Below are 24055 nucleotides of genomic sequence, written 5' to 3'. Positions count from 1 at the left end.
ATCTTTTCTATTTCAGCTATAGTGCCATGGTGAGGTGACCCAGTTGGAAAGTAGAAATAGTGTTAACTAGAGATGAGCGAACACTAAAATGTTCGAGGTTCGAAATTCGATTCGAACAGCCGCTCACTGTTCGAGTGTTCGAATGGGTTTCGAACCCCATTATAGTCTATGGGGAACATAAACTCGTTAAGGGGGAAACCCAAATTCGTGTCTGGAGGGTCACCAAGTCCACTATGACACCCCAGGAAATGATACCAACACCCTGGAATGACACTGGGACAGCAGGGGAAGCATGTCTGGGGGCATAAAAGTCACTTTATTTCATGGAAATCCCTGTCAGTTTGCGATTTTCGCAAGCTAACTTTTCCCCATAGAAATGCATTGGCCAGTGCTGATTGGCCAGAGTACGGAACTCGACCAATCAGCGCTGGCTCTGCTGGAGGAGGCGGAGTCTAAGATAGCTCCACACCAGTCTCCATTCAGGTCCGACCTTAGACTCCGCCTCCTCCGGCAGAGCCAGCGCTGATTGGCCGAAGGCTGGCCAATGCATTCCTATGCGAATGCAGACTTAGCAGTGCTGAGTCAGTTTTGCTCAACTACACATCTGATGCACACTCGGCACTGCTACATCAGATGTAGCAATCTGATGTAGCAGAGCCGAGGGTGCACTAGAACCCCTGTGCAAACTCAGTTCACGCTAATAGAATGCATTGGCCAGCGCTGATTGGCCAATGCATTCTATTAGCCCGATGAAGTAGAGCTGAATGTGTGTGCTAAGCACACACATTCAGCACTGCTTCATCAAGCCAATACAATGCATTAGCCAGTGCTGATTGGCCAGAGTACGGAATTCGGCCAATCAGCGCTGGCTCTGCTGGAGGAGGCGGAGTCTAAGATCGCTCCACACCAGTCTCCATTCAGGTCCGACCTTAGACTCCGCCTCCTCCGGCAGAGCCAGCACTGATTGGCCGAAGGCTGGCCAATGCATTCCTATGCGAATGCAGACTTAGCAGTGCTGAGTCAGTTTTGCTCAACTACACATCTGATGCACACTCGGCACTGCTACATCAGATGTAGCAATCTGATGTAGCAGAGCCGAGGGTGCACTAGAACCCCTGTGCAAACTCAGTTCACGCTAATAGAATGCATTGGCCAGCGCTGATTGGCCAATGCATTCTATTAGCCCGATGAAGTAGAGCTGAATGTGTGTGCTAAGCACACACATTCAGCACTGCTTCATCAAGCCAATACAATGCATTAGCCAGTGCTGATTGGCCAGAGTACGGAACTCGACCAATCAGCGCTGGCTCTGCTGGAGGAGGCGGAGTCTAAGATAGCTCCACACCAGTCTCCATTCAGGTCCGACCTTAGACTCCGCCTCCTCCGGCAGAGCCAGCGCTGATTGGCCGAAGGCTGGCCAATGCATTCCTATGCGAATGCAGACTTAGCAGTGCTGAGTCAGTTTTGCTCAACTACACATCTGATGCACACTCGGCACTGCTACATCAGATGTAGCAATCTGATGTAGCAGAGCCGAGGGTGCACTAGAACCCCTGTGCAAACTCAGTTCACGCTAATAGAATGCATTGGCCAGCGCTGATTGGCCAATGCATTCTATTAGCCCGATGAAGTAGAGCTGAATGTGTGTGCTAAGCACACACATTCAGCACTGCTTCATCAAGCCAATACAATGCATTAGCCAGTGCTGATTGGCCAGAGTACGGAATTCGGCCAATCAGCGCTGGCTCTGCTGGAGGAGGCGGAGTCTAAGATCGCTCCACACCAGTCTCCATTCAGGTCCGACCTTAGACTCCGCCTCCTCCGGCAGAGCCAGCGCTGATTGGCCGAAGGCTGGCCAATGCATTCCTATGCGAATGCAGACTTAGCAGTGCTGAGTCAGTTTTGCTCAACTACACATCTGATGCACACTCGGCACTGCTACATCAGATGTAGCAATCTGATGTAGCAGAGCCGAGGGTGCACTAGAACCCCTGTGCAAACTCAGTTCACGCTAATAGAATGCATTGGCCAGCGCTGATTGGCCAATGCATTCTATTAGCCCGATGAAGTAGAGCTGAATGTGTGTGCTAAGCACACACATTCAGCACTGCTTCATCAAGCCAATACAATGCATTAGCCAGTGCTGATTGGCCAGAGTACGGAATTCGGCCAATCAGCGCTGGCTCTGCCGGAGGAGGCGGAGTCTAAGGTCGGACCTGAATGGAGACTGGTGTGGAGCGATCTTAGACTCCGCCTCCTCCAGCAGAGCCAGCGCTGATTGGTCGAGTTCCGTACTCTGGCCAATCAGCGCTGGCCAATGCATTCTATTAGCCCGATGAAGTAGAGCTGAATGTGTGTGCTTAGCACACACATTCAGCTCTACTTCATCAGGCTAATAGAATACATTGGCCAATCAGCGCTGGCCAATGCATTCTATTAGCTTGATGAAGCAGAGTGTGCACAAGGGTTCAAGCGCACCCTCGGCTCTGATGTAGCAGAGCTGAGGGTGCACAAGGGTTCAAGTGCACCCTCGGCTCTCCTACATCAGAGCCGAGGGTGCGCTTGAACCCTTGTGCAGCCTCGGCTCTGCTACATCAGAGCCGAGGGTGCGCTTGAACCCTTGTGCACACTCTGCTTCATCAAGCTAATAGAATGCATTGGCCAGCACTGATTGGCCAGAGTACGGAATTCGGCCAATCAGCGCTGGCCAATGCATCCCTATGGGAAAAAGTTTATCTCACAAAAATCACAATTACACACCCGATAGAGCCCCAAAAAGTTATTTTTAATAACATTCCCCCCTAAATAAAGGTTATCCCTAGCTATCCCTGCCTGTACAGCTATCCCTGTCTCATAGTCACAAAGTTCACATTCTCATATGACCCGGATTTGAAATCCACTATTCGTCTAAAATGGAGGTCACCTGATTTCGGCAGCCAATGACTTTTTCCAATTTTTTTCAATGCCCCCAGTGTCGTAGTTCCTGTCCCACCTCCCCTGCGCTGTTATTGGTGCAAAAAAGGCGCCAGGGAAGGTGGGAGGGGAATCGAATTTTGGCGCACTTTACCACGTGGTGTTCGATTCGATTCGAACATGGCGAACACCCTGATATCCGATCGAACATGTGTTCGATAGAACACTGTTCGCTCATCTCTAGTGTTAACCTCTTTAAGAGAATGTACTGCATTGTTAAAAATTACAATCTCAGGTGAATTTATCGCATACAGCATGCCAGTTTTCTTTTGTTAAAAAGTCACACTTTTCTTATGCGAACCCCTTTTAGACAAATCTGGAATAAATAACACCTGAAATTTATAGCATAGATTTTAGATTTAGCCCATTCAAGGTATGCCAAAAATATTCAAAAGCATATATCTCTAATAATTGCTGAACCATCTTAAATCTGCCCTATTGCTTCTATCAAGGTTTAATGTTTAGCAAATTATTTTATTTTTATTGTTTTTTCAAATGCCACTTATCATATATTAATTATAAAAATAGCCCCACAATACCCAGAAGAGGTGAGGCAAGGTGAGTATGACTGTTATTTTTACTCACCTCCCCTGGACCTCCACTTATTGTACTCAGGGCTCTGAGGAGACATCAGATTGTAATAATAGTAGTTCCAGTGTGTGACACACATACCTTTTTTATAGCTATTTTTTTTTTTTTTTTTGCAGAACAAGCTTGTACATTTTTGGGATTGTTTGGTGTTTAGATCACAAAAGTTAAATGAAAGAAATTAAATGAATACCACTCACTGCCTAAAACAGACGATCCTTTATTAATACTGTGACAAACACAGGTGGAAGGATGCTATACACCACTAAGCATTTGGACTCCTCAATTGATTTTCTCAAACTTCTGAGATAAGATGTTACAGTGCATGAAGTTATCAAGGAAGTCAAGTTAAACAATACATCAGTATATAGATAATGGAACAAAAGTAGCTATTCAAAGTATTTACATTGTCATGCCGTCCTTCAAAACTTGTCTCTAATCAAAATCGGTCTTATAAATCCACCATAAATCTCCTTTCAGTTTAATAGACAAGAAATACAAAAGACATACTTTAGAGCTAAACATACTCCTAACCTATCTCATGTGTTATAAAGTATAAATGACCATAGTACATATTTGCCAAAAAATGACTGAGTATAGCCATACATTAATGTACCCCCTTTGTTTGGTTGTCCAATCTAGGTGAGGAAGTCAAAAGATTTTTGCTTTCTAAAGAGACAATAACCCTTCAATATTTGTGTGTCCCTTAGGGTGCATTCACACTGAGTAAACGCTAGCTTATTTTGTAGAGTAAAATTACACTTGTAAATTTTGCTATCCCATTGACTTCAATGACATTTTACAGGCGTATTTTTACAGGCGTATTTTTTACAGGCGTATTTTTTACAGGCGTATTTTTACACTTGTAAAAAAATATCATTGAAGTCAATGGGATAGCAAAATTTACAAGTGTAATTTTACTCTACAAAATAAGCTAGCGTTTACTCAGTGTGAATGCACCCTTACTGTGAAATTATTGTGGCTTAAATATGTCTAACAAAAAACTCAACATACAGTATTAAAACAATGTATATGTTTTAGCCCCAATGGCAGTGGACGGATGCACCACACTAAAGACACAATGCTACAAGAAACTGCAATATACAAAAAGAAAATGTATAAACAACTCTATATTGTATTTATATAACTGATGTGACAAAGACAACATATTCACACAATATACTTGCTAAGCAAATATCCAATGAGTGCAGTACCAGTCATCTATATGGATGACACCGCAGGATGATGATATCTTTGGACATGAAGCAATTCCCCCATTGGAGGTGGTTAGTGACATGAAGCTTTGATGCATTTCACTGCTAGTACTAGGTTCTTAGGACCTAACAACATTACGACTTTACGTTATCATTATTGTAAACCTCATGAGATGAATGGACATTCTAGTATCTTGTTTAGAATCATGAAAGAACTTAGAAGATATGTTAAAATGGCCTGGGTTGTATTTATTTTTCATTGAATTACTTTTGTATTTCTCTAGTTGTACAATTAAGATTTTCCATATACTTCTTTATCTGTCAGCAGGATCATGGAGTATAACACATTGGGAGAGACTTACTAATCAAAATAGCAATTTGTGCCAAAAAAAACAAACTGCAAGATGCCTAGTGCCACATTTATCAAGTGTTTTATAGAGGCTTTTAAAACCTGTATGAAAGAATTACTACTTAGGGTATTCCTTCAGCTCCAAGTGACTGGCGTCTTCTGCTGGCTCCCACCCCATTCCCTCATGCTGCCTATTCCTCAATGGCCTGTGTTTTCTTATTCTGAGTGCCATCCTTTCCACCTCAAGCATGTTCTAAATCCTGTGTATATGCACTAAACCTAAGAAACACTTTATTTCTAAGTGTGTCATCACTGGATAACCAAGAAATCCCCGCTGGATTCAGTGAAATAGCCTACAGTACTATGTGTTCAGTTTATACCCAATGATCCTCCAGAAGACTCACTTTAACACAACCTCCTTCTATGTCAAATGTTCCTATATATAAATGTAGTAGCTTTCAGTAAGAGACACTAAAGTACAATACGTCAAAAGAACTTTAGCTTCAGCAGTCAGAAGAGATTCTATTCAATACTGTCAGTGACAGATAAGTGTGCCCCAAATAATTCTGACAGATAACAGTTACAACTTGATACATGGGCCCCTGTTCTTATCTTTCAATTTCCGAACTAAGCAGCCATGCTCATTTTTAACTTGCTTCTTTATCTGGAAGGGACTGTTTCATAGGTGCTGTAAGGATAAATGGATCCACACTCTGACTTCCCACAAAAGCGGAGATAAAGAGACAGTGTTATCTCTGGCTTCCCTCTAACATTCATATGACGTGTAACAGCTGCACTCAATCTGGAAGAAGTTATAAGATGCGGAATATTGACATTTGGTACATGAATGGTTTTGTCTTCTTCTGGATTAACATTTTAGGAAAAGAGGCTGAACTTTACTTTTATTACATATATATATATATATATATATATATATATATATATATATTATATATATATATATATATATATATATATATATATTTATATATTGTTATTATGTAATAGGATACATTGTGTAACATGTGCAACATACAATAGATGGTCAAGTGATTCTTTTGTAAAAATATCTAAGGAAATTGTGTAATAATTCTCTGTCATTTAATATCTTATATTTTTTTTCTTAATTTCTTAGAACTCCTGCCATGATTGGCTGCTCCTTTGTTGTCAACAGACAATTCTTTGGGGAGATTGGTCTACTGGATCCAGGAATGGATGTTTATGGAGGAGAAAACATTGAACTCGGTATTAAGGTTAGATCATTTTTTTTGTTTATAATATAAATTTCATTCTTTCTAAAGTAATATTATAGTTTTAGTTCATACAGGGATCCATTTTCATGATATACACTATTATGCAGTTTATACATTTCTGTAAGGGAAATAAAAATCATAATAATATTGTTTACACTGTCAGTTGGGGAAGGGCACCTCATGTGTGGACATTACAGATTTATGACACTTTTTTTGTTATTGTGGTACTTCATATTTTGGAAATTACTGTTTCTTGCTGCTTCTATTATGACTATTTTTGTGGATCGTCATGGTTGATACAAGGTGTAAGGGAATTGCAATGGGAGCAATTTCCTAGTAGCTGCTAGAAACCCTGGGAAAGGGGCACAAGAGACAGTGATCCCTAAGCTGAAACACCCCACTGTCCCTTCCTGCTTGCCTGGTTCTATCCTATGGAATAGGCGGCAACTTGGCGATATACCCTTCCTATATACGTGAAACACAAAACGCAGACAAGACAAACAACAACAACGGGAGGTCAGCAAGCCAAGGGTTCAGTAACAGTCGAGCAATGCAATGTCATAATCGATATCCAAAAGAGTAGTCAATAGGAAAAGCCAGAGGTCAAGAATCAAAATACAAGAATAAACAGCAAGAGAAAAGCCATCACGCACAAGGCAATAGCAAGAACCAATGTGAATGAAAGCCAAGAATAAATAGGGAGGAAGTACCCCACCTGGAGTTGATAGGTGGATAGGCTGTCAATCACAGGGCAAGACTAGAATTAACCACTTCATAAACAGAGGCAAACAAGGGCAGAAGACGGGTGTGGTTGAAATTCAATTACAGAAATTGAGCCATGTTCACACAGTGCAACCAAAAACTCTAAGCAAGGAATGAAATTACACACACCTCCTGCACCGCAGCATACGAGCAGAGGGTGGCGCAGTGACCCAAACAGGCAGAGACGTTACAATACCCCCCCTTTTATGAGGGGCCACCAGACCCTCACCAGATAAACCAGTTCTAGAGGGATTCAGAATTTTCTCTGTCTTGTATTTTAGATCTTCATGAACAACAGACGCTTGAGGACCAGGCAAAAGTTGCTTATTAGCCTGGCATTTCTTATACCACCAGGTTTTAAGACTGGAGGGGCGTTCCCAAATTTTAGTAGCTGAGACTTTCTCCTCACTGATACAATCTAAGGAGCACTGGGATGAACAAGTGCAACCAAAAACTCTAAGCAAGGAATGAAACTGCATATGCCTCCTGCACTGCAGCATGCGAGCAGAGGGTGGCGCAGTGACCCAAACAGGCAGAGACGTTACATAAGGATTAGAACACCGCGTTGAAAATGCACTTACAGTTTGATTCCCCTCCATTGGGGATTGAAAAAACTAGGAAAAAGCCATTGGCTGCCAAGGACATATGACCTCAGATTCAAACGAACAGGCGGCATCAACTCCGATTCATTCTGTGCTTGCACTTAGAGAGAGACATCTGCTGAGGGCTAGTTAGGTTTTTAGATTCTGCTAGGCAGGAATATCAAAGAAGAAGAACACAACAGCTCTTTTAAGAGCTACACTAAAGGGAGAAGCTGAAACAAGCTTGGCACAGTGTCTACCCACAAACGTTGAAGTGGGATTCACAGCAATTAAGCCAGGCTGTATCTGCGCAACCCAGCTTTTCGCGGTGGGGATTAAGCTAACTGGGAAATACAGCAGAGCTGAGTGTGCAGCAGGGATCAGCAGTTCTCCGGTGTAGCAGTGCTGGCCGTGTTCCTCCCCGCTCCACAGCACAGTGCGATTGGCGCCGCGCGGCAGAAGGACGTCTCTAGCTAATGGTCAGAAACGCCCTTCTGACCATAAAAGAGCTACGGTACCGGACCGTAAGCTCTTCACACCGGGCACAGATCGGGAAAGCCGACAGTGTGCTGAACTCAGCGCACTGTCAGCTTTCCGGCAGTATATAACACTGCCTGTGCCCGGATATGGTGAAAGGTCCTCTTTAAGATGTATCTAGCTTCATGAATGAATCAATAGATAGAGTGCAAGACAAGCATGTGCAAATAAAACACTAGCCACAATTGTATGTTCCTGCATACATAAAGGTATACTCAGACTCCCCAGATACAAGTATACAGAGTATTGTGCTCACCACTGTAACTCCCACTCAGAGCCCCAATGTACGTTTCGCACCCTTCGTCAGGGATCTACGATATATCCCATTGATAGCCCTTTGAGATTATATCCTAATAACCTCTTTTAAAGTTGACTTTTCCATTGTTGCTTAAATAAATACAAGCCTGTCCACTCTTAGCTAATCTCCAGTTTTGTTAACAGGATTATCCAGTTTATAAAAATTGATGTCCTATCAATTTGATAGGATATCAGTTTTACATTTGTGGGGTTTATTTGCCAGGACTCCCCAGATCAGCTGTAACTGCATGCTGACTCGAGACACACTTCTCGCTCCCCATACTTTCAACCCTTTAAGGTCGAAGGGTAGTTTGGACATTAAAGCTTTGCGACTTTTTTATATTTTCCCTCCCTGCCTTCCAAAATTCATAATTTCTTTATTTTTTTCTCAACATTGCAATATGAAGATAATTTTTACATTTATTTAGAACCATTATGGGGTGTATATAATGTTTTCATTAGCTTTTATTAACAGTTTGCAGAATCTGTGTAAAAACTCACAAATTTATTATTAGTTTTTGCGTTTTATTCCTACCGCATTCACTCTGCATTAAAACCCACATGGCAACTTTGTCTGACGGTTATCATATTTATATTGCTTTTAATTTTTTTTCCAGTGCTCACTATTAAAACTTCATTTTTTAAACTTAACGATTTTCCTGGGGTCACCATATTCTGACACCTATAACTTTTTTACTGAGATATGTCAGAGCTCTTTATTTGTGGAGTAAGTTGTAGTTTTTATTGGTACTAACATTTGGTGTATATGACTTTTTGATCGCTGGGTGACTAAACATTAATTTTCATTGCAATGTTTAATTTATTTTATTTACATTATGTATTATTTTTAAATGAAATTTGAACTTATTACTTTTTTATATTTTATTTTTAACTTTTTCAACTTTTTATGAAAAATTGTGAGTTATCATAGGTCACAGATTGTTATCTCTTCATCAAGATGGTTGGCACATCAGAAATTTCCAATAACTTCACACGCCAACGCAGTGGATTGATTCAAATCGAACCTCAGCCAGCTTTATATTCTTCTGTTTACAAAAGAAGTGACAAATACATAATACAAAAATAAACCCTCAGCCATCTGGCCACTAACACATTCAGTGTCCCTGACTATGAGACCCTAGGTCTACTACTCAATTTTTCCACATAAAAGTGTATACCCACTTACGTGGCTCTGTTTTTGACCAGACAGGGATCATAATGGGAGCAGTTTTTCCCCTTACTTTTTGAGCCTTCTCCCCTGACTGCTATTCATTAACAACTCACTTGTCTGCAAATCAAATGAAACATCCAACTTCCCAGAGACATTCCATATATCTATAGGTCTCTAGTCTCTGTCTCATTGTGTTTCCAATTTTGAGGATAGCCATCATCCATACACATTTTTATACCTTTGCCATTTGTCTAACATCTTTAATCCCAATCTCCCTATGTGTAATCTCCCTATGGGTGCGCCCATATACATTTTATTTGTAATATTAAGAACTTCATTAGTAGTGGCACACATCTCTTCTGCACCACACACTAGTATATCATGCCTAGGCTAGAGATGAGCGAGTACTATTCGAAACGGCCGTTTCAAATAGCACGCACCCATAGGAATGAATGGCTGCGTCCATTCATTCCTATGAGTACCCGCTCTTCTCTAAATTCCCTACTCCACAAACTTACTTTACTCTCATTGTTACCACTGACAGCTTCCAACTTTACAGGAAAATTGTCAGCGCTATCTTGCTTAGTACTGTGAGCTTCACTAGTATCCAAGGACACAGTCACCAGATCATGCACCTCACAGGTACAACATAAAAGTTCAGTTTCTGCTGTCACATGTCAAGTCAATTTCTCAACATATCTTGTATCAGCCTCTAAAGGGAAAAAATACAATTTCCTTTTGGCAAAAAAAAGCTAATTTTCCATTAATGTGCAATACTCTTCTAAAACTTAACATTTATTATGCATGAAGAATACGATTTATTATAGAGCAACTTTAAAATTACTTGCAAAAAGTATCTCAAGTAGAAGATAATAATGCTACGCTGAGCTATTTAAAGATGAATATTCCATAGTAGCTGATAGTAGTGAAATCAATTCACAGAAATGTGCGTCCAAGAGGTTTTGGACAAAATTAGGGTGGGATCCATGGCAAGGAAGGGCCGGCCCTTCCCAGGCTGGAAGAGCCTACTCTGGACTGGCATCTATTGGAAAGAGGCTGGCTTTCCATTAACAATATGTATAGCAGTTGGGTAACCAGGCTTTTCCTGACCACTATCATGCTGGTTTGGGGCCCTATCAATCTCCAGCATGCCACAGGCCTTGTATCCTCTTGGGCCCGGTCTTGTCCGCGATCGTTACATCATTGTTAAGGAATAAGTCTACTTCTAAAATTTCTAGAAGACATTAAGAAACCATGAGAATAACTACTTTGAGGGAAGTTTACAAACACTGTTTGCAGACATTGACTTTTCATTGCTACTATGTCCTGGAATGAGATCCAAGGCTGGAAAAAAAAAAGTTATGGAGTTTAGAAGGTGAAGAGTCCAAAACAAAAAAAAGTTGAAAAATGCCTGCTATAGGAAGGTGTTAAAAGGAGATTTTTGGGATTCAAGAAATAAGTCTCATAGTTATATAGTGAAAAGTTGAAAATGAAATGTAATAAACAGTATAAAAATTTCTATTAAAATCAACCATTATTTGTTATATCTGGTGCAAGGCCTGAGGAGGTGGAGTATAACGTAGGGTTTCTCTCTCTGGTGTTCTTTGAATCCATGTATCATGCTCCTCCACATCAGAGCCTGGACCAGGTATAAAACAGTAAATTAGCTTTGCCTGGAGTGTTCCTTTCAAAAATGAAAAAAATTTCTATGAACACTGTAAAACTAAATTGGTTTGAGGATCTATAAAAAGACATAATTCAATCACAGACAGTAAATTATACTTATAATTATGTTGTATAAAAACTAATAGGAAAATAGTAATTGTCAAAAATTATAGCAATATGAGCGTTTCATTTTTCTCTATCATTACAAGCTATGAACACTAAGAAAAATCAGTTTTCACAGCTTACATTGTTTCCCGTTTTTATAGTGTAAATATAGTGTATGATGGAATAACCAAATCCTTTTCATCTTTTTCTAAGTTTTTCTACATAGAATTTCTTGTCATTTTGCTTTAAGAGGGGAAGGTTGCATAAAAGGCTTGACAAACCAGTGCTCTGCTTCTTCACTCACCATGACAATTTCTTTGTTACATTGCATCTGACCCTCGATAAAGCGGGCTTTACCTTCAAATTGTGTACCAAAAGTGAACAAAAGGTTCAAGTGTGGATTACCTCAATATGTTCTCAAAAACAAGTGTTTAAAAAATTACTGGAGGCACAAATCTGAGGGCCCCTTCACACGGCGTAAGCGCTCGGCCCATTACAGGCCATACACGCGAGCGCTTCTAAACACTTCCCATTCACTTCAATGGGAGCGCGTGTAAAGCCGGCTTTACGATCGCTCCCATTGAAGTGAATGGGAAGTGTTTAGAAGCACTCGCGTGTGCGGCTCGGAATGAGCCGAGTGCTTACGCCATGTGAAGGGGCTACAATCACCAAGCACTGTTAGATAGATAGATAGATAGATAGATAGATAGATAGATGTAAATATATTTTGAGTCTATTGTAACAGAATACATATTAAGGCTTAAAGATTTTCTTATTTATACTTGAGATTTACACTTCATTTTTCTATTTATTTCTATCCAGCCAGAGTCACCACTTTTTTGCCTCAATTGAATTGTGTTGCTTCTAAAGTAAAGGGAACTGTGTAATAAGTAATGGAGGGCAGGCCTATTTTACCAACAACGTGCCTTCAATTTCACAATAATACAAACATATATGCCTCAGTTAGTATTCCTCGCCCATTGGCCCATGATAAAGAGGCTTATCAGTCTTTATTTCAATAATGACACAGTGACCATCAAATGTGTATAATAATTAGTGAGATGGATATTTATGGATATTATGAGGTATTTTGGGGATCTGATTTTAAAGACAATCAGTCGTGGAGATAAACTGAGACTCCGGAGATACAACTAGGCAGATATGCTCTAGTGTCCGGAGCACTAAACTTTTCATCATTTGTTTTTATATAATGCCATCATTACAGTGGCCCCATTCTTTACATCCACTCAATCACTTGTACCACAGAAACAGTGACTGCTATGTGATCCCCGATGGATGAGGAGGGGGGGTATATTTAATCATAAATAGTGGATAGGGGCATCGGAACCTCCTGTCGCAGGTAGCTAGCATTAGACTAGTGTGAAGCAGTACTTGAAAAATGGCTGAGGTTTAAAGGTATATACTATATTGCAAATACTAAATTTTTGTCTGAAGAGGAGTGGTCATTTGGACTCAGACAACATTTGCTCAGTGAAATCTGGAGCTAAATGATCTCTGTTGCTTCATTTGTCTATTAAGGATAAGATGCCATGTGTGTACATATTGAGTAACATCACTTCTGGTCATTAGGTCACCTATATATAGTATAGTGTTTAGCAGTTTGCCCCTCTGCATTCTGTATCTATAATTAGCATTTTTGTCTAAGCTGGAAAATCTGTGTCTGTCATTAAAACAGCACTATACAGGATATATATATATATCATCAGACTAAGCTTATCTTTCTTATCTCCTGCACTACTTGATCAGGAGGACTCCATTATAGTCTATGGTGTCTGGTAACTGCTTCTGAAGTGAACAGGGTTTCCACCTTCCAGGTCCCCATATGGACCCGAATTATGGAGACCCCAATGCTAGTGCGACCCTAGCACAAAGCTGTGATTTTCATAGTGAAAGTCAGTTTATTAGAGGGAGGGGAAGTAATGAAGCAGCCTGATAAGAGCAGAAAGAGGCATTTCTCTCTGATAGGATAAAATACAAAGTGTCTTATCTTCACCTGTACTATTCGTGTATATGAAGCGACAGAGTCTATTTAAGTCACAGCTATTTAGAATAAGCATATGTTACATTATTTATTATGTAAAGCTTTAAACAAATGGTTAAATGAAACAATTTATTGTATTAGCATGGTGCTTGTAATAATTATATTTAACCACCAAGACTAATTCTATGACCTTCATCATGAAACAGAAATTAATCTGTGCAATCTATTTGTTGCAAACATGAGCTGCCTAGGGAGAACATATAGCGCGTACTCTCTACTAGTGTTGTGCATGGTTAATTACCTGTGTTTGATCTACTTCACAGAGATTTGTGTAATCGATGAAGACATCATTACGCCTTTGATTGTATTATTGCTACTAAGTCCTCCTTGATGGTCCAATTCTAGAAGAGGAATGTTTATTAGCTAATCTAATCTCTGCCATTTGCTTCACAAGCTTTAATTGCAGTTTGTGCACTTACATTACGGGAATATCTATTTTCACCGTTTTTGCTTTTGTAGTATCTCTTTTTTGTTGCATTGTTGCAGAGTACCCTTTTATTTTCATTTTAGCTATTAGGTGCTTTAGAAACCATTACAACTTGAAGCTTTTGTGTTAATAATGCATCTTACACATCTAATGTTCCAATAAGTTTTTTTTAGTGCTCTATTTTAGGCTAGGTATACCGTTAGGATTTCTTTAAAGTATCACATTAATTTCTATGGGATTCAAAATTTTAATTTTGTTTACCAGCGATCTGTTTTTCTTTGTTTTTTTTTTCGTGCATAGCTCAAAAGTGCCAGATTTAGGACTTATATGTTCAACATTCACATTACTCCCACATTTGCAAGGATTTTCCCTGAAAATTCTGGTGATCTCCTATCTCTCGTCCAATAAGATAATACATTTTGACATGAAAAAGTCATAAATTGTGATCCATTGATTTCAAGAACGTACAGTCTAGTGCACTTGGCTAAGCATACTGATTTTTTGGCTCCTCACAATTATCCGTGGTTCTCCTTGGACCGCTGAATCTGGGTCACATATGTGCAGTATTTTGGTCTCTGAAGAAAGCTGCAAGCAGTACAGTTTAAGCACACGTAATACTGTGCTGAAGTCTATACAGGATGTCACTTGCAGTATCCGGGCCATCAGTGACCACTTTTGATACATATTATATCTTTGACATATCATTTTAAAAAAACGATTTGAAATGGCAAGTAATAGGGAGGAATATTTTATTTATACTTTTCATATATTCAGCAATGATGGCACTACAAGGAAAATGAATTTTGCTTCTCAAATAAATGCTGTGGGTGCCAACAGTAAGACATCCTCTCATTCACCTTATCATCAGGAGTTTCATTTTGCAAAAATAAATTCAGAGAAATTTGTGGCTATTTTGAGACTAGTTTGCAACTAAAACAGTGACAAGTGATGTTTTTGCACTGGCCTCACCACTTTACTAAAGGTGGGTAGGGGCAGATCATGGGCGCAAGGGACATAATAAGAAGCAAACAATACACTGCTTATAATGAATCTCCCATTGTCTAAAGCAGGCTACATCACTAATGACTTGTAAATAGAGATGAGCGAGTAGTACTCGATCGAGTAGGTATTCGATCGAATACTACGGTATTCGAAATACTCGTACTCGATCGAGCACCACTCGCTATTCGAATGGAAAAGTTTGATGCAGAACCAGAATTGATTGGCCGAATGCTATACAGTCGGCCAATCAACGCTGGTTCTTCTCCTACCTTTAGAAGTCTTCTCCGTGCAGCTTCCCGCAGCGTCTTCCGGCTCTTCATTCACTCTGCCCAGGCCCGATGCCTGGCAGAGTGAATGAAGAGCCGGAAGACGCCGCGGGGACGCTGCAAGGAGAAGAATGCTCAGAGGATCCAGCCCGACCCTTACTCGTGGACTAGGTAAGTATAATTTGATCGAACGTTGCCTACCCCTGAACCGAGCATTTTGCCCCCAAAGACTATAATAGGGTTCGATATTCGATTCGAGTAGTCGAATATTGAGGGGCTACTCGAAACGAATATTGAACCTCGAACATTTTACTGTTCGTTCATCTCTACTTGTAAAGCTGGCCTTGAAGTGAAATTAGAGTGCAAGCTTCAGTGAGGAAATAACTCAAATAAATGAATAAGATTTTTTCCTTTAGATACCTTGTACCTCCTGGTGTCCTATGTAGCAAAGGAGTCTCTGAGCCTCCTCAAACACCAGGACATGGATCTGTAACCCCATTAGTCACACCCTTGAACTGTTGTACTGTATCTTTGTGCTTATGGTTATTGGGAATAATTCTGTCTTATTCAATTTTCCTAGTCTACAGTCTTGTTTTTTTTTCTCCCAGACCTTAAACTTTACAGAGCATATACTTTAAGATGTTACATTTCACTGCATTCATGTGTGCTGTAAAATATCTCCATGACCACACATTTTTTCTAGAATTTCACTACAATAAAGTATATAGTAGGTAGGTTGTAAAATACTTCAATGGTAAATGAAGTTAAAGAGCACCTGGAAATGTCATGTTATTTATCTTACAGTCTATGACCGTATATATCCTGAGAACAGTGCAACCTTTCATTTTTCTGCACCAGTAATATATTATCTTTTATATATAGACTACTTTTAAGAATAATTTCTAGGTCATTTGAATCTAAATGGTATCATCTGCCTTTTATATTGCCAGAAGACAATTTTGAAGCATTGTTCATTTCACGAGAATTAAATGAAACAATTATAATAAATATAAGTTAAAGTCTCAGACAGCAAGCGTTAAAATATTGAAAAATTGAGTCTGAAAATACAATTAGTACTCCAAGTGTGTATGAGCGTATTATTTGGCAGACTGCTAAATGACTACCTCCTGAGGTGTTCCCCATGTTGGTGTCAGCTGACTTATCAGGCCAAGACATGCGAAGCACCCAGAGTCAGGCAATAGAATAGTCATGTCCAGGCATATGGTCATGGCAAACGCCTATGGTTCAGGACAGACAACAGGCACACCTAAAGTGAGTCTAGAGTACTAGAATCTTAGGCTGAGTTGAGATGGGGTTTTTTGGTCTGGAATTTGATGCATAGGCCACCGTAGATACCGGACCAAAACAACAGTAGCCACGACTGGTTTCCGGTGCAGTGCATTGGCATCTAGTCGCAGCACTCCACTCCCAATTAGGCCCATATGAATGGGCCTAGTCGGGAGGGAGTGTTTTCAGGTGGACGTCTGTGGCTGAACTGGCCGTGGAATCCTCCTGAAGAACGGACATGTCACTTTTCAGTTTTCACCGGCACCCATTGATTTCAATGGGAGACGATTTCTTGGTCAGGATTTTGACGTGGATTCTGTGTCAAAATCCTAACCAAAAAACCCTGTCTGAACTCAGCCTTATTGTGCAGTTGTGGGGCTAGGACTGTCAGACTTACAGTATATAGAAAATGAATAGCAGTGATTAAATGGAAACAGATGAACTAGTGTGTACGTTTAAGAAGCAGCATTTGCTGGCATGCACAACAGTGAGATAAAGAGGGACACGCAGCATTTACAGGTCAGGACCAGAGGCAGACATGTCATCTGGACATCTGTCTAACAATACCACAGCTTTCAGGCGAGCACTGAGGCATCTTCATTGAAATCCAAGGCTCCGCACAGTGTACAGCATTTAAGCTCTATTCACTTGACTGAGAGTTAATAGCAAACATGGCATGTGACCAATGAACTTGACATAACATGGCCTTTGAAGCAGAAGTGACACTAACTGAGGTTACACCCCAGACAGTCCTCCACTGATGACCTATCCAAAGGATAGATTATCAATGTTATAATCCCAGAAAAAAACCTTTAATAGGTGTTCAGATCTGTTATTATAATGTATATAAACTTGTTACAAGTTATGTACAAACAATAGGGAATATTTTATTTTCTAATTTATACTATTTCTTAATGAGTCAAACCCTGAATAGCAATTGCACTTCTGCAACATAGGTTATACACGTGTATAGCTCCATTGCACCCTCTAGTATCTCCAGCGACAATGGGGAGGCTCAGGATGTTTTTGTTTCCTGTGGGGATTCCAAGTTTTATAGTGCTTAAAGATATAATGGATTTCATATACAGGTTTCACCAATAGCTGACTTCATCATGTATCAAAATGTTTATTAAAAACCAGTAAGGTTAAATTTATTCAAGAATTGTTTGTTAGTAATTAGAAAAAGTAAACAACATTGCCCTTCCATTTTGGCATTTAGCCTTCTGGTTGTCTTAATCGTGTTATTGTCTTTGGGAGAAGGACAGTCTGTTGCGGCATACACAAGCCAATTCTCCCATCTGCCTTGATTAAAAGTGAATGGTTTCTTTCTAATGCCTTAGTAAAGCTGGTAAAGGCTAGCTGGGGTAATATGTCCTGAAATCTCACAACAATACTTATATTTAATATTGCATCCTAAGGATGAGAGATTTATTCATCTTGTTAATGTTGCTTTTTATAGATTTTAAACATTTGGCATTAGCTTTAAGCATCTTTATGACAAGTTATAAGGCTGCAGATGTGAAATTCTCACAACTCAGTGCTTCTTATTACATTTTATTGTCTGACTTAACCTATGAGGGAATATGAATATAGTGCCAAAAATACATACGGTGTATATTTTCTAATTTCTATTTTATGCCCTTATAATCATTGCACATTTGGTTTTGCTTTTTGTTGTCTCAACGAGAACTGTTATTGGTGGTATTGTTGGAATTGGATATAATTCATCATGGTAGTACAGATTCAAGTATCCCCACTATATAGAATTGTGGTTCAAAAATGGATGCCCCTTTTGGCATTGGTATAGGGCAGCAGTTACTTGTACACATACCTCTCTATAATCCTCATCTGTATGATATTTAATGCAATGCAGCCAATAATGGTGACTTCTGTGACAAAAAGCTCTTAATAAATAATAGGAAGGGCAATATCATAAATGCAGCCTCATTTTACAGCTTATCTTGGATGTAACTTGATCTACAAATTTGCCTGCCCCAACTTGTAGTTTATACCAAGAATTTGCCCAAAGTTACTACAGTCATATTGGCACCATTGAATTTTTTTCAACAAAATTAAATATTTTGGAACAACACAAAAACCAGAGAAAATTGTATAATTTCACACAAAACTCCAAAATAATAGTTAAAATTAATAGTACCCTCAACTTAATATTTGGTGCTGTACACCCTTTGGAAAAAGTGTGATCTTCTCTTACACGGCTGCAAGGCAGCTACAAACAAAACCAGTGCTGTTATAACAGCAAAGATCTGAAGAAGAGGTGCGTACTTTATGTCCTCACGTAAAAACCCTGAAACACGTTATCTGTTCATGATATCTGTCAAAATAAAAGCCTGGTTCAATATATTCCAAGGCGTTATTGTTTTAATGCAAGGATTGAGTTAACTTCTCTCCTTTTTATCTGGTTGAGGTGTGATTTTTATATTACCCACACCTGTTGCTTGCCACAGGTTAGTTGGAATGAGCATCACATGTTTGGAATAGTTATTTAACCACAATTTTGAAAAGGTGCCTATTTTTTGAGCTGTATAATGTTTTGGCCATTTTGCCTTTTTTTCTCTGCATTTTGTCGTTGTTCCAATACATGCAATTGAAATAAACATGTGTATTAAAAAACATGTGTAATTGCTATAATTCTTGGAGAAATGCTTCAGGGATGCCAACACTTGTGGTCATGATGGTGTGTGTCTGTATATATATAATTATTTGTTTTAAATGTATTTATATAATTTAATATATAGGTTAAACCAAATATATCTTTTCCTAACCTTCTTTAAGGCTACATTTATGAAATGTTACAGTTAGACTTTGGAAATGGGGTAAGGGGCTGTCTGTTAGGGTAGAAACTGTATCTAAAAGTCCGGGAATTTTTTTTATAATACTGTGATCTAAAAAAGTTGTAAGAAGTTATGTCTATAGGCAATCAATGGTTGCAACTCAACTTGGTGGAGTTTACACAATATCACTACAGCCAGTGATTTGTGTGTCATGTCACTGCATCAATGCTGGAGCTGGGTGAGCAAAAATAGGTTGAGAAACTATGAAACATGGAGACATGAAACATGAGACATGGAAGCAGTAGGGGGATGGCAACATGAGTATTACACTTTTTGCACTTCCATAAGCTGTACAGATGTTAATCGGGCTGGATAATAACACACATCCTCTATTTTACTCTACTCAGGACTACATGATACAGTATATATTGAGACATGAGAATTGTGTAACTTCTTCCCTTGAGTGCCATAGTATTTCTAAAGTCATAGTTCAAAAGCTGAAATTAAAATAATGTGAAAGAAAACTATAAAGGCAAAATAATACATCAATGTCTTGTGATTTTCTGTCACTTGAAAGCGTTGCATCCTTGAAAAGAGTCAAGTCTTATCTCTGTCTAAAGTTCTGGAGCAGTGTTGTTTCAGTTTTGTACTGGAAGCCTGACAACGTCTAAATAGTTTCTGTTTTCGTTGCAGTATAGCATGACCTACTTTTTGCATCTGAAGGCACAATATGTACATGGTGCTAGAGATTTTTGATACTACATATTTTATTCAGATTATGCTCATATGCCTTTCATATGTCACTTTGTTGTGTGTTCAATTGCCATCTAATTAAAACATTATTTCAAGATAAAACAGGTTGGGAAGCCAAAAATACTTTCACTTTTTATTATTTCCGTCTGACTACCATAGCCATTCATTTCAAGAGGTTGTGAAAGAAAGAAATGGAATTGTTCATAAATAAGAAATACGTGCCTCTTATGAGACATCTGGATAACACATAATCAAATGGAATGTGTCTTTGTTAGATTCTTTGGCCTTCTTAAGATATGTTGCAAGTAGTTGGCAAATCAATAAACTCTGCTTGCAGCACAACATAAAATCTCTCTACATATATAAATAATGTTTTTTATATAATGGTTGCAGTGCTTATTAATCTTATCATCATTTTATTGCTTTATTGTGAATGATATCTGGTTTTCACAAATAAACATTTAATACTAAACACGTTTTACATTACTGAAAAAATGTGCAATATCAGACGTTGTAGAGCTGGATATCATTCTTAGATGTCTCATTTACATATAAATTGAAGAGATAGTTGAATTTAGAGTATTATGATAAGATGCTATTATATTGTAAATGACAGAATCATATACTCTTAAGTTTTGCCATCGTTGCAAAACCTTACAATATTATACCATAAGCTGACTAAATGATGGACCTGACTAAATGGGTCTCCAGTTCAGTTAACTAGTGCAATTTCTCATTAAACCAATTCATCACAATGATACAACATTCTAACAAGAGCTTTAATAGGCTTCAATTCCCACAAATTGTATGGTTAGCATATCCCTTTTTGTCAACTTATCAGTGACCATGTTACAGAACATTACAAATATGACAAAGATCATACCTTTGTTATGTATATCACTTTTGTAGATGTGGAGAAATACAACTATAAATGATATGCAAATTAGTCAGATGGTGCACTGGGAGAGGGTCTTCAGCTCCCTGGAGTGCTGCTCTTGCTGCTCAGACATTTACCATCTTCTGCCTGCACCACCCCGTGCAATTGGAGTCGATACACCCACTTCTATGACATCAGACAACCTACTTGAGGGACAAAAGAAGTGGTCCAGGAGCTGAGGGGCTATTCCCATTTCAGCAACTGCCTCATTTACATATCACTTCAAAGTTGTTTTTCTCTAAATCTACAGTAGTGATATATATATATATATATATATATATATATATATATATATATATATATGGAACACTCAAATGACGCATCCTAGATCTGAATGAATGAATGAATGAATTATTCTCATTGAATACTTTGTTCTGTACAAAGTTGAATGTGATGCCAACAAAATCACACAAAGTCATCAATGGAAATCAAATTAATTAACCAATGGAGGACTTGATTTGGAGTCACCCCCAAAATGAAAGTGGAAAAACACTACAGGCTGATCCAACTTTGATGTAATGTTCTTAACCCCTTAGAGACACAGCCCAAAAGTGACTTAAGGACCAGGCCTCTTTTTCAAAACTAACGTGTCATTTTAAATGGCAATAACTTTGAGATGCTTTAACTTAGACAAGTGATTCTGAGATTTTTTTCATAACACATTGTACTTCATGTCAGTAGTAAATTTTCATGGATATGTTTTGTCTTTGATTATGAAAAAATAAGACATTTGGTGAAAATTTGGAAAAAAATGCAGCCTTTCAAGTGGAAAGTCATACTACCCACATTTTTTCATGAATATAATTTAACATGTCTCTGATTTATGTAGCAATCACATTTTAATCACCCTTTCATTTTTTTCAGATATTATAAGGCTTACAAATCAAGCAGTAATTTTCTAAATTTTCAAGAAAATTTCCAAAACACATTTTTCAAAGGACCAGTTCAGTTTTGAAGGGAACTTGAAAAGTTTCTCTAATAAAATAAAGCTCATAAGTCACCCCATTCTCAAAACTGCACTCCTGAAAGAATCCAAAACAGCAGTTAGAAAGTTTCTTAACCCTTTCAGCATTTCACAGCAATTAAAACAAAATGGAGGTCAAATTTACATTTTTCAATTTCTGTCAATAATATATTCATTTAGCCCTAGGATTTACACATTTACTAAGGGTTAAAAGAGAAAATGCACCCCACAAATTGGGAAAAAATGTACATTGTGAGCTTTATGTGGCGCTCACAATCTACATTAAAAAAATAAATTAAAAAAACTGCATCAACAAGCACAAATAAGATCAGTAACGTATATTTTTTTTTTACTGATCAGTGCTGGTGAGATTTGCACAAAAAAACCCAAAAAGGCTTGTGCAAAAAAATTAAATTCTTTCTTCTACCTACTTTTAGAGAAAAAAAACTGTGCCAAAAAGCACAAATAAGATCAGTAACGTTTATTTTTTTTTTTTACTGATCAGTGTGCGGCAGTGAGTTTTGCACAAAAAACAAAAATGCCTGTGCAAAAATTAAAAAAATTACCTTCTTCTACCTAAAATCGATCTATAATATAGATAGTACACTTCTATATTATTACAGGCAACTAACTAAACTAAAAAAGAAATGCCAAAAAGGGCTTTCTCAAAAAGGGGAGGGGAGGCTCTTCTCAGATGCAGATGCACAGATGCAGATTTTAGGAGTCAGATGATGGAGAAGGCAGACTGTCAGAGGTCGTTGGTGTCGCTTGGCATTTTTCACAGAACACCAGGATTGGCAACTTCGCCACTGGCGTTCTGTGCTCTTCACAGATGGAAGCAGGTTCACACCGAGCTCGTGACAGATGCGACAGAGTCTGGAGACGCCGTGGAGAGCGATCTGCTGCCTGCAACATCCTTGAGCATGACTGGTTTGGCATTGGGTCATTAATGGTGTGGGGTGGCATTTCTTTGGAGGGCATGTGCTTGCCAGAGGTAGCCTGACTACCATTAGCACATCAAGAGAGTGCCAAGAGTGTGCAAAGCAGTAATCAAAGCAAAAGGTGGCTACTTTGAAGAACCTAGAATATAATACATATTTCCCAATCTGTATTGTCTTTCCCTAGAGGAAAATAATCAGGGTTCCTCAGGAGACTATAGAATTACAGAGTACCCCGATACAGGGAACCCCATCTAGATATTAATATTGAGCAGTCCTTATTTTAGATGAAAAATAAGGACCCACAGAGATCTGGTAGGAAACATTGTTTCCCGGCGACTGGTGGTGGATGCTAGTATTAATGTTAAGTTGAGAATTCTGGCCGATGTCAGAGTATTTAAGTGAGAAGCCCAACTTTTCATAACATAGTAGGTATAACATCATTGATCGACAGAGTTCCTAACTTAATACAATATGGCAATGCCTGTACTCTGGAGTTAAATATGGACTGATGTTTTTTCCACATTATTTGGAGATATAAATTGTCTCACGAGTGGAGACAGATCATCAGTCTTCACGATTTTTATTAATTGAGTTGCAGGACATGTGTTTCTGGAAGGAAATATACAGTAGTACAATCCCAGCTGGAACATTTCATCCTAATATACTTTCTTAAGAGCATTTTTCAAGTATTTTATATTTTGAGCTGTATTTTATACATAAACTATTAAAAGTAAAGTTCTATATGTAATTTGTTTATTGTATAAAAGGCGCTAGTAACATCTGTAGTGTACTCTCTTCCATAATTAGTAAGGTGTATTCCCTATAGAATTTATAGTTGGAGTACCCATGCAAACTTTAGGGCAGTTGGGGCCCTTTCACACAAACTACTTTTCTGTCTGCTTACTATCCAAGGGCTATCCATGAAAAAATCGGACAGCACATCAACCCATTACAGTCAATAGAGCTATTCACATGTTTTTCAAGAAATGAGAAGTGCTGAATAATAGCACTAATAATGGCACTGCAGAGGGTACCTTGTACCATATTTTCTGGACATGTCCCCTTGTCCTAGGCTTCTCGAGAGAGAGGTCAGGACTCTGACAGATGCCTTTTTTTTGCATGGGGT

General features: G+C 38.7%; 1 protein-coding gene across 1 annotated transcript in view; it reads left to right on the top strand.

The window, feature by feature from the left end:
• GALNT17 (polypeptide N-acetylgalactosaminyltransferase 17) overlaps positions 1-24055 on the top strand; it is a 359033-nt gene that overhangs the window by 293501 nt on the left and 41477 nt on the right. Inside the window, exon 6 of the mRNA XM_075264887.1 lies at positions 6260-6377. Coding sequence (XP_075120988.1) covers positions 6260-6377 — 118 coding nt within the window. The remainder of the gene's footprint in view (positions 1-6259; positions 6378-24055) is intronic.

Source organism: Leptodactylus fuscus, chromosome 2, assembly GCF_031893055.1.
Source record: "Leptodactylus fuscus isolate aLepFus1 chromosome 2, aLepFus1.hap2, whole genome shotgun sequence".
Lineage (NCBI taxonomy): Eukaryota > Metazoa > Chordata > Amphibia > Anura > Leptodactylidae > Leptodactylus > Leptodactylus fuscus.
Note: the sequence above shows the minus strand (reverse complement) of the source record. Positions and strands in the feature narration are given on the sequence as shown.